Source organism: Periplaneta americana, chromosome 17 (assembly GCF_040183065.1).
Source record: "Periplaneta americana isolate PAMFEO1 chromosome 17, P.americana_PAMFEO1_priV1, whole genome shotgun sequence".
Lineage (NCBI taxonomy): Eukaryota > Metazoa > Arthropoda > Insecta > Blattodea > Blattidae > Periplaneta > Periplaneta americana.
Window position 1 is genome coordinate 78,061,230 of NC_091133.1, and position 13,274 is coordinate 78,074,503.

The following is a 13,274-nucleotide window of genomic DNA, read 5'->3' on the forward strand; positions in this document are numbered from 1 at the left end:
AAATTTAAAGTTTTGGTTACACATAACTCTTACATTAACACAACTTTTACCAATTATATATATTTTTATGATTAATTAACTTTATCTATTTTATTAATTTCATATTTCTTACATTCATTATGCTCTTGATGACAGTGATATTATGTGTTATTACACATTTTTAAATACCTAATATATAATTTTTAGAATCTATTTTACAGTTTTTAAAGCCTTTTTTAGTCCACACCTTTGAAGTAACGGTTAGCGCGTCTGACCGCGAAACCAGGTGGCTTGGGTATTCAAGTCATTGATATATACATGGTGTTTCACAGTTATCCTATTTGAATGAAATCCAATATTAATAAAGTTTGTCTGTTGTCAAATGATATTCTGTATGTTTAAGTGGTGATGTGATATCGTGTCAGTTCCCAATTCAAAGTTTCTATATAATATTTTTCCTATATTTAGGTTAGAGAAATGTAAGGTATTTATATATACAGAACCCATAATGGACCGAATTCCAAACGGAAGAAAAGCAAGAAGAGAAAATGTTATGAGATATTAAGCTTACAAGTTAATAGCCTTAAGTAGTCGATGTTTTAAACCGTTGTTTATTATTAATAACAACGACGTTACGAAAATACATCCAATTTCCACCGTCAGGCCTTGTCACTAAAGACCTGAAGGTTTTCCTATGTCTTTATTCAGTCGTTATTTCAAGACGCCTTGTTAACTACTACTTATTTCAAGCCAGAGTAATTAATAATTTTACTTGAGATAAGGTCCCCAGATTCGCCACGGAGTAACCTGACGTGCGCCTTACAACTGGGAAAAATTCCAAAACATCCCAACCAAGTAATCAGCCTAGGTCGGAATGAAACCCACATTGAAGCGCAGATCCGAAAGAGGCAGAAAATCCTCGTACCATCTGAACTATATCTGTTGCTCACAATCTGTTGGACCCGATATGTCTGCCTAGTCTTCGCTGAAACAACACTGGTAATAAGCCATGTGGGTAATTCCGAAAGGATGATAGCGGGAATTTGTGGAAAATTAATCGCTTAATTATACTGCAAGTTTGTGATTTATATCTCATATCAGGGATAATTTTATTGACGTTAAACATAAAAAAAAAAACAATTCAAGTTCACAGTAAATTGTATAATGTAAGTACAACGAAAAACTTGGCTTGGTTTGGCTTCGCTTACCTTTTAGAGGATCGGACCCAGAACGAATCTTTGCATTTAGGCTTGCTTAATCGAGCGAGGTGGCTCATGCGTTAAGATGGGGTGGCATTTTGGAGGTCCGCGGTTCAAATCCCTCGACCGACTAACCTGACTAGATTTTTTTAACACTTATTTAAGTAAATTCCCAATTGGGAATTTCATTACTATGGCTCATTTCCCTTCTTCTTCCATGTATAAAAAATAGTTTAGATTTCACATTATATCATTCATCTTCATCATCTCAATCTAGAGACATATTCAGGTCATGATGTATGTCTTCGTCCCTTACAGGAGTGGCGTCTTCTCCGAAAGAGTCTCTGGGTTCTAAGCCTTTCGCAATGACTCTGCTAGGATTCATTCCTTAAGAGGACTTCAGAGAGCGCTTCGACACCTTAGAAGGCTGTCGGAATGTATCCTGTGCTGCTTGGCCACTTTGGCGGTATGAACTTAAGTCGTGGGTGTAGGGGGCCCATTTGGTGAGCGGGTGAGGGGTCTCTTGCGGCCGGTGGGCTGGTACACTCATTGTCATTCATTCCATAATTCGGGGTGCGCAATAGGCCACAAAGTTACCTGTACACATTACTAAGCGTAACATCGCAATATATGTGCCCGGCATCCTTATGAACCTAAAGAATAAAGGGGCAGAAGGGAAGGTAGTAAGGAGAAAGGCACAGAACATAAATGAGGGGAAAATTTACACAGAGACTCGTCAAATATGAACCGAACATAGGGTTCTCTTAAGTGGACATGTGGTAAAATAATACTGAAAATTAAGAAAATCGCCTTTTTTGTCTTTATAATTGTAATTATATTTGAGACTCTTTTAAATGATCTAGCCATGTAATCAAATGTGACCTAACATACGGTGTGTGAATGAGTTGAGAGAAATGATTGTTTATTTTTTAATACTGTTTTCTCGACTTTAAAATTGTAAGCAGTTTAGTTCATAAAGAAATCTCTTCGCACAACAGTTATTATCAGATCGTTCTGTAACTTCTGACAGGAGCCAATTAAATGTTTATAAAACAATTTAGTTTGCGTTTGTATCAAATATTAATATTAAGTTCCTTCGGAGCACATTCATATGGCACTTAGATTAAAGTATACCCTAATGCTAAATTCATTAAAATTAAAATTTATTGTAACTCTCTATTTAGAATGGGCTCAAAAAGCTAATTAATGTCTATATCCATGACTATTTTCATGATTTTGAACAAACATTAACTAAATATTTTGAGAACTTTGTTGCTAGGATCCAATTTAGTGATATTAATATAAATAAGCGAACTCGGTTATTTTAGTTTACGTGCTTCACGTCTACATATTGTTGGATGCATATAGGCTAGGGTGAAGTTTGTAATACTTGATATCCCCTTTCCTGTTCGAAAATTACATGACACTTCCGCTACGTCTTCTCAAGTTTGATGCAGTTACTTCAGCATGTATGTTAGGACTGCACCCTGCATCCAAATGCTGAAATGTAACCGTCGTCTTTTCTGTATAGTTTCCCTGCCAAGTACATTGATAGGACTGTACCCAATTTCCAAGTGCTTGAAATGTGACGCTGCTAATGCAGTTTAACTGTCAGTACACGGCACCAGACCCGTCTGGTAGTTTATTACTTCGTTGTCTTAATCTTCTCTCTGGTAACCACTTCGAGGAACGTCCACCCGATGTTCTGGATGTCTGAATTGATTCCTTCATTAAAGCGACATATCAAACCCGGATTACTCGTATGTACTATGCGGCAGTGGATGTCCTCCGCAATCCAGAGGGGACTGGTAATCGATTCTGAGTTACGTAGTTCTAGCACTAGCTTGTAACTATTACAATTTCGCTCCAACAACAAAAGTCTAATCAGAGGAATTAAAATCAATGTGGTATCCTTCATTTTATAAAACTTACAATAAAATTCTAATATAATGCTCACCATTATCATCTGCAAGGATAATTTTAGCCACCGGCGTGGCTCTGTGATTAATGTGCTTGCCTGCCGGTCTAAAGTTGCACTCGGGCGCGGATTCAATTCCCGCTTAAGCTGATTATCTGGTCGAGTTTTTTCCGAGGTTTTTCCCAACCATAAGGTGAATCCTAGGTAATCTATGGAGAATCCTCGGCCTCATTTCGCCAAATACCATCTCGCTATCACCAATCTCATCGACGCTAAATCACCTCGTATTAGATACAGCGTCGTTAAATAACCAACTAAAAAAGGGATAATTTTGTTTGTTCTCTTCTGCGTCAATGTTTTCCAAGATTTTTTTGTACTTTGTAGCTAAGACTTATTCATACATACATTCACACATATATAGGTCTAAATTACGATGTACCGAAGAGATGGAACTTAAACTGAGAGGATTCGATCCGGCATCGGGATGGGAATCCGGTGTGGCTTAGTGGTTGGAGCTTCAGTACGTAGAGCTGAAAACCCGGGTTCAAGTCCCGGTTCCGGAGAGAATTTTTCTCTCTTCCAGTCTTTCATCATTATTATTCATTGGAGTTAGATATTTTGTGGCCTGGGTATGATCAGGGAAACAATTTTTATTTTCGTGAGGATATTCGTTCTCACAGAAAATCGTAATTCAAAAGCCATAGACTTAGATTTGCTTGTACAAACTTTAGTGCACAAACTTTAATGGCTTACTCAAATTTGGAGCAACTTTATCAAGTTAACTCTTATTTTTATGACAATAATCTGATCCACCAGTAAACAAACACTAAGTTTTCCAATAACTTACCACACATCGGAATTCAAAATTATTTTCTTTTTTTTCAATTGTCGAATGGTCTCGTCCACATAAATACATTTAACGTTTGAATAAGGCGATGTGTTTTTTATTTCCCAAGTTTAGTCAGTTACTATTATTATTATTATTATTATTATTATTATTATTATTATTATTATTATTATTACAATACTATTTCAATATTTATATATCAAGGACTTATTAGTATCATTACAACACTTTCGTATTTAAAAGTTACCAGGTACTTCCTTAACGTCTTCGTCACTATCAAAATCATGGGCAAATTTAAATGATTTAACTTCCAGTACATTCGCCACAGTGGATAGTTTGAAAATGTGAACAGTACCGCAAGGTCATATCTTCTCTACCTGTGATTGGCCCATGGAGAAGATAAGGCTACGGCGGATTTGTATTATCTAACTATCCATTGCACTGGGTGTACATTCGTCCTACTATTGCAATAACTGTGGCCTAGGGGCCTAATATACGTTTAGACATATTATAGAGTACAATCATGTAGGGCTGATAGGGTCAATTAAGCACACATGACCATAATAAGGAAGAAAATATTTGTCAAGGCAGGAGACACGTATGAAATATGTTTCCTGAAATTACAATTACAATACATTTAAAGTCCCTACAATATGTGTCACAAAAAACAGAATTATAATCATTAAACTTGTTTCATTAAAATATAACATGTTTCTCTATAGTCTACAATGCATCATTGGTACTTAGTAGTCTTTTGCAATGTTGGAACATAAGAACATAAGAGCGCAACCAAAACAGTACAAACTTCGTCTTATTTTTTAAGAAATCTAATCGCAATATCTGTGCTAATATCTTTAAGCGGTTAAAACATGAAGGGATAGGAGTAAGGGATAGCGAATATGTTTACAACAAGGTGGAAGAAACACGACAGTTTTCCTTTTGCAAAGCGAACGTCGGCAAATATCGAACTTAGCCATACTCGGCAAACTTGAACCGAACATATCGCCTCTAATACACGATCGTAGTACCTATCTTCTAAAAAGGCACATACATACATACATACATACATACATACATACATACATACATACGAGTACATACATACCATTACTTTATTTAAAATACACACATCACACCAGTTTATTTAATATGGCATAACATAGCATAACAGAACGTAAAGCAATCATTCCGTATACAGGGTATTAAAAAAGTATTCATTATTTTACGAGGTGATAGTATGCATCAAAACAAGAAAATAATGTCTAATAAACATAGGTCTTACGACACATTCTTTCTGAGATATGAACACTTGTTAATAGGAGGTGCTCAATGTGACATCCATTCATGGCTATGCATTTTTCTGCCCTACAATACAGCAGACCACCAGATAATCATATCGTAGTTGACACCCGTGTCCTGGAATACTGATACGTCGCAAGGAATACTGAAAACAAAAGTCTGGTTGCGGATATGAACGGGGTTCAGCAAAGATGGTGTTATCAATTTTGGTAATCATCATGTTTAGGCTAATGAAAATCCCCATGCAGTTGAAGAAACATTGCATCATCACCGATTCTCAATCAACTTATGGTCATACCACAGAATTGCTTATTAATGTATTAAAACAAATTTCAAAGAGTGCGTGATTCCTTAGGCCGAAAGGCAGAGGAATGCATTGCCATGAATGAACGGCACATTGATCACCTCCTTTGAACAAGTGTTCAGATCTCAGAAAGTGTTGTAGGATCCATGTTTATTAGACATTACTTTCTTGTTTTGATGTATACTAGCACCTCCTAAAATATTCGATATTTTTAACACCCTGTATATGAGCACACATTTAAAGTACATAATATTGCATTATATTGATACCACACACACACATTCCATATATACATAAGTACATATAGAGTTCCAATTGTATGTTAGCTAGCAGAGAAATTGGCCAATTTTCAAAGTAATCTCTGAAAACTTCGCTTTCTTCAAACATATGATTTTTACTATTCTTTCAATCGTGTAATTACTCATTTCACTTGTGGGAATAGTTTACAAGGCACGTTATTAAGTGCTGCTTTATTCTTACGTTATATTCTAGTAGGAACATCTCTTCCAGAAAGTTCAAATTTCTGTCGATTCACTTAATCGTTACCCGAGTTTCTATGCATTAGGAGGTAAGGAAATTTATAAACTTCTCTCACGAACATGGTGGGAGACTATAATTTTGTCCTGCTTCGCTATTTATGAATCCCAGTAAAAATAATCCGGACTTCTCTAATTGAAACATTCACATCACGCGAATAACCAGTAACAAAGAAAATTGGGCGGAGAGAATACAATTAGTTACCTCTGTTATTTATGACTATATATTCCTCTCAAGATTTTATGTGTTTTTGCCTTTCTTAGTTATTGCAGTGTGGTATGGAGAAAACGTGAAAGAATTAAAATAGCTACTCAATTCAAGTGTCACAAATTCGTAATACGGTAAAATTTCCTTCTCCATATTCCTATTAAGGATTTGTGACGAAAGACATCGATTTATAGGCCTGTATTTTAGCTATTATAAACTATTTCTTTTAAAATTCTGAATAGTACTAAGTATAAAAGTATACTAGCATGTCATTTAAAAGATTACTACACATTTATAGATTAAGAAGTTTCATTTCTGATGCGCGTAGAGACTACAAATTCACTTATTTATTCCACTGAATTTTAAAAGTTACTAAAGCACTTTCATTGATAATTTTAACGACGTTGTAACGATTGCTATATTAATCAATGACAGCCTAAACTGATTATCGCATTGTGCTGTTTAGACGAAATGGGACCGATTATTCTCTACGAAATTGCCTAACAATCGCCTTCGAGTTTGGAAAAATGCCTAAAAATTACAAGGTACACACCACCACCGTATTTAACACCACTAATATACCACCCCCAACAAATCTAATACCCTAAACACACTAGTTCCACCAAGAATTCCATCACAGTTAACACACCAGCACCATATTTAACACCACTAATACACCACTCCCCACCAACAAATTCAACACCTCGAACACACTACTAAAATTATAGCTTATATAAGCTCAATAAACTCCTACATAATAATATTATACTACAGTATATTTAGGCCTAAGTATTAATATTAACATTGCAACTGTTATTATTTACTAATATATAAAGTGGGTCAAAAGTCGCTTTCCCCAATATTTGTTCTTAGTTTTCATACTTGTACACATGTACAGATATCATAGCTTGAATAAACTAATAGCTGGTGTAATAACTGATGGGTTGACAACTATGTTCGTGCGTCAACTGTTTTTCTGATGTCATGCCTTGAAAACAACCCTCATTTTGCTGATATGCACTTGATATCACAACAGGATGGAACACCAGCTTAAACTCCTAATTTTGTAGAGAAAATTAATATTTGGTTTTAACAGACTCAGTAAAATTATTTATAAATTTCTCACTCTACGAAATTGTTTACCCATTCATATTATTTCAAGAATACCTCTTATTACATTTAGCAACACTTGAGTTTATACTTAGCCTTTGTGTCTGAACGAAAATATTGTTAACTAAATGTAAATAAAATACAAAGTATTATGTCGTGTTTTGTGATATATAACTGAAATGTTTTGTGATTTACTGTTGCTAAAACTTCCTGTTGACCGGATATTGCATACAAATGTTATTTTTCTTTTAACGTTAGATAAAGCTAAAATGGCGGCAGTTTCTCGCGTCTGTAAATGAACTTATCAATTTTTACACTCGTTGCTATGGCTGCGTGTTTTATATCGAGATCAAGGCCTCCTTTGTTCCGTGTAGTTTTGCCGCCGACCTTCGGCTTGCGTTATGTTGCTGTGAAAACTTAGCAAATCGTGTTTAGCACGGAAATTTACAGCACTACACTACAAAGCCAAGAACATGAAACACTTTCTGTGTGTGGGTGAGTGTGGCTGTAAGCTATAAATTTAACAGCAATCATGTGAACACACTTGTATAATATTTATATGCAGACCCATGTTTAAGTGCGGTAATTGGAAATTGTACATTTAATATTCAAAGACAGACGTGACGAATTACTAAATAGGCTACTACTACACCAACTACTTTCGAATATGGAAATCCTTGAAATATTAGTGTAAACCTCGAAGAACCCCGTCTGGCTGACAGTTAATGAGAGAGGATGCCTTTAATATGGTGAAAATCCAGTGAATTAAAAAAAAAGTATTTAAAATACACTTTGATAAGTGGAAAATATTTTATAATATAAACTTTAACACGCATTTATGCTCACGTCAGCTGCTACGATGCTAAGGAAGAGACTAGTGAAGTGCTGTGTGTATGTAGTTTGGCATTGTATGGGGCAGAAACATGGATATTACGACGAAGTGAAGAGAAGCGACCAAAAGCATTTGAAATGTAGATATGGAGAAGAATGGAGCATGTGAAATATACAGACAGAATAAGAAATAAAGCTATCGTATGTTGGAAAGAGTAGGTGAAGAAAGAATGATGCCGAAACTGATCACGAAGAGAAAAACAAAATTGGTTGGATCACAGCTCAGAAGAAACTGCATACTGAGTGATACACTGAAAGGAATGGGGAACGAGAGAAATGTTTGGGGCAGAAGAAGATATCAGAATTGATAGACGACTTTAAGATATATGGATCATATGCGGAGACAAAGAGGAAGGCAGAAAATAGGAAAGATTGGAGAATGCTGGTTTGAAGTGAATAGCCTGCCCTTGGGCAGAACACTATGTAGGCTCTGTAGATGTGGTGCACAGAGCTTTCAAATGACGCTAAACTCTGTTTACAGTTCCTAGCAACTTTAATGTCGTACTTTATTCTCATACAAAAAGTTGCATTTCTTCGGAACCATTTATTCTACGTGCAATAAAGGTATTTGGAGAACATTCTTTAGGCTACTAGAAAACATTTCCCTGGAACAGAAATGTGTTAATTTGTTACATTTGAAAAATATCCCTCCATATTTCTATAAAAGTACCTCTAAAATTCAATCTTCAAACGTAAGAGTTTATCTTAAAATTTCGAAAATCAATAAGTTTTATCAAAATTATGCACCCGACATTTTAAAGAATGCGCTTTTGGAGTACAATGTCAAAGAGATTTTGAATTTATCTACAGGAGAGTTTAATGACGAATCATAAATATAAAAATTAAATTAAATTTAAACTTGAGAATGACTGGTGTCGATATCTTGTGTTGCAGACTCACAAAAGTCGGGGGTGCTGGTGAGAGAAGAACGCAGCTACGAGAGTCACCGGGGTTCGAAGCACCGCGCGGCGGATGCCACCAACACAGTGCACGGCGCAGGGGCTCCACCGTCCATCTTCACCACCGAGAATTCGACCGTGGTAACGGCGCAGACGGCCAGCACCACCACGCTGCCCTGCGGCGTCAGGAAGTTCGGCAACGGAGTCGTGAGTACTTTATCATGTTCTTTACAAAGGAGGGAGGGACAAAATAGTTATTTCATTCTTGTTAATATATTTTATATATTTATTTATTATTTTGCTAATAATTATAACATAACATATATTATATGTAGAAAAAACTTTAGCTCGCCCCTGAAAGAGGAGAACTTGTGCTCAGGGGCGGTAAATAGGATAGTAATTTCGAAAATAATGCACAAACGGCACACTTATTTGGCACACATATTACTTTTTTCAATACACTTACATCAAGATGGGGTCAGTCTATTTAGTCCTATGGTAGCGTATCTACCTCCAGACTACCCGGCCGGGTTCGACTCCCATCGGCATCAGAAATTTTCGCATAACATTTCTACGTAAAATTTCTGCGTCGGAACTAGGAGAAGTGGTGGTGCACAACTTCTAATCACTAGATTGTGCACCAATAGTCTGGGTTACATTCCAAATCTCTCCGCAGTGCATATGAAGAGAAGGCATTTGTCACTGTTGATAGTGATACGTTCGTCGGACGGGGACGTTAAGCCTGGCACCCCCCTTGGTGCTATTCGACAGCAGTAGGTTACGTCTTGGCACCGGATTTCCCCTTCTCCCTTACTAATTTTCATTATCCTCAACCATTCCCTACACTACACTTATACATACACTCACCCTACACGACATAACTCTCCACAGATACATTTCATGCATAGTGTATCCCGCCGAAGTGGTGGGCAACTTGAAAATGAGACACAGTCCTGCCATCTAGCTGACAGATCTGCGCCGGTGGCTTTGAGGCATTGAACTCTACTTTTATTCATAGTAAGAAAATAGTCTTCTTTTCATGTTCCTTGGAAATTAAAACGAAACATACAATTGATTCGCCATATACCACCACTTTAAATATCCCTGATTAAGACGCTGTGTTACACGAGTTCAACCCCTGCTTTCTCTATGCGTATGCAGATAGGTAGAATACTTTTGAAGGTAGGAATGAAAGGGTGTTTCTATGCAGTGCCCGCGGGGGAACATTGTGCCCATGCCTGGTCCGGAGCCTAACAAAGTCATGGTAAAAATTTCGAAAGGTTTTACTACAACTAACAGTACGACTGGCACACGTTCTTAATTAACCCTGTTTAAGAATCATGTCAATTTAAATCTCCAAAAGAATTTTTGGGCACACTTTATATTCAATTAAATTCAATTCAATTCAATTCAATTCAATTTATTAAGCCATTAAACATGCAGTGATAGGCTTCGTCACAATATATATAATTAAAAACAGCAAAGTTTAATTAGAATGAAAACACAAAACATTTTAAAACTCTAAAAATTAATGAACACACTTCACTCTTAATGTAATATTTATAACTAAATGTAAATAACTTTATTTATTGAAAACAATTTCGCATGAATTTATGTTAAGAAACTCATCTACAGAGTAGAAAGGATTAATTAAAAGTCAATTATAGAATCTAGTTTTGAAACTATTGGTTAGTAACTTATAATATTCACTGGGAAGCTTATTATATAATTTCATCCCGATGACAGAAAAATTTGTACTAGTTTTATGTAATCTACAGTATGGAATATTAATTTGTTCACTATTTCTAATTTCATGATCATGTATATTGGCTACTAATGAATAATTAAGTCTATATTTTGTCGAGGGTAAAGGACTAGGTTGCATATATGACAGTTAATATCTGTGATTGTTTGAAAAGTGGTCGACAATGTTCAAGATAGTTTGATTGACACAGAATTCTAATGGATTTTTTTTTTTTTGCAAAATCAAAACACTCCCAATTTCTCTACTATTCCCCGAGATAATTAAAGCATATCGAATTATCGACTGAAAGAACGAAAAGTAGGAACATTTGAAATATGAAACCAAAATAGACCTACGTATGACAGAGTGGATTTATTTTTCTGATTTTAGGCGAGAGTCTACGGGAATTTCGTGGAAGCTACCTACGCTGGCAATTAGTCTTAGTGTAAAGTTGAATAAGGTTTACAAGAGAATAGAAATATAGAGATAATAAACTTTTACATGTGTTATTATTTTTAAGTTTGTGTGTCTTATATTTGTGTGTTTATGATACATATATTGTACACCTCATTGGAATTTCATGAACATAATATGTGAAATTTTTAATACAAAACCAATAATATATAAAATACACACTTCACAAAATTTATTATGGACATTATTACCAATGCTACCCCATCCCCTGGTAGTAGTAAGTTATGTAAAACATTGGTAGCAATAGGGCTAAAAAGACTTATAAAACATTTTAAATACTCACTCCAGTGGCGCAGTTAATATTTTGTAAACGGTGATAAATTCTAATTAGATTCTTATATTTATTGAAAAGTATAAAATACAGACTGCTTCTTATAAACCCTCACTATGTCAGTGTAAGATCTTTAAAAACTCTTGGAAACGATAAAATTAAATGGCAGTAACCATGGCAACGATTCCGTTTTAAAATAGTCTCGCACTTTTACAGACACAAAAAAAAAAAACATTTGAAGACTACTTTTAACAGACGTTTAAGGAGAATGGAAGTATTCACACTTTTAAAGATGGAATAAAACAACTGACTGCTCTAACACACTTCGAGTCAAAGATATTTCAAGTGAAAGCTGGTTTTAACCTAAGCCACCTTCATCGCATCCGAGCTGCTTCTCATTTATCTTCCCATAGATCCAATCTATATACAGTTATTCTTTCTCTCATTGCTCCAGAGATTTCAAAGCCCTCGACTAGAGTTTCAAAGCCAGGGAAAATAACTTGTGAGCCAGAAATGCTAGTTATAATAAAGTTTCGTAGCAAATTCCGAGAGGGGCTTCTTGCTGACATAATAAATCCAATCAAGCAAGTGCAGAGAATTCAATTCAGACTTGGAAGTGACACATCTCTTATGCTCAAGTGATTAGATTTTAACCTTCGATGAACAATACGGTACACGGATCTGCGGTCAAGGCGGGAGCCTCTGTCTCTGTTCTTTGAAAACAGATCGATGAGCCAGCTAGTCCTTTCACTTGCTTCTAAATTCGTCTCACAAGAGAGACGGGCACCGCCGTGCATGTACACTTCCCGCAACACAAAGTGACCTCCTGAAATACAGTCTGTTCATAAAATTTGATACACATTATATTGTAAATTTTAAATCATTTCATTTTAACGTGAAACATTTATTCTCGAGTATTAAATGAATACGGTGTTAACGAAAATTTCAACGCCTAACGAAGCTGCTTAGCAACTGCAATACTTCCGTCGCACTATTTTTACATCACTCAGCAATGGATCATTTAGATCAGCGATCGTCAGCACAGAGCACCCTGGGGCTAGCGTCTCTTACTCGCGGAGAACATACTGCACCATGGTGCACTCGTACCTGCTAGAGGATATGCTCTCTACCTCTTCCTGCTCCACGACGTGACGTGGCAAACGGGACGGCTCCGCTTACCCTTTACACATATCAGCGAGTGCTGACGACCACTGATTTAGATGATAAACAAGAATTCTATTGTAAATACTTGTACAGATATAGGATGTTAAAATTTCTAAGATCTGAACACTTGTTCATAGGAGGTGCTCAATATGATGTCCATTCATGGGGGTGCATTCCTCTGCCATTTGGCGTAAATAATCACGCATTCTTTGAAATTGACCTGATTGTTCTTGATAACCAAAAGTCTAGGGGATTTAGGCTTGAGGAACGAGCAGACCAAGGTTTGTCGCCTCCCAATCAATCCAGCGGTCCTGAAATGTAAAGGTTAGGTGTTCACGCTTATTGGGGAGAAAATGTGTAGGTGTGCCATCATGCATGAACCACATCTGTAGTCTTTTCTGACATGGCACATTCTCCAGCAAGGTAGGCAA

General features: G+C 36.1%; 1 protein-coding gene across 1 annotated transcript in view; it reads left to right on the forward strand.

Moving 5' to 3' along the window:
* The window catches only part of LOC138692753 (lachesin-like), a 233,025-nt gene that overhangs the window by 32,730 nt on the left and 187,021 nt on the right, over positions 1-13,274 (forward strand). The window contains exon 2 of the mRNA XM_069815947.1: positions 9,186-9,397. Within this exon, the coding sequence (XP_069672048.1) occupies positions 9,186-9,397 (212 nt within the window). The remainder of the gene's footprint in view (positions 1-9,185; positions 9,398-13,274) is intronic.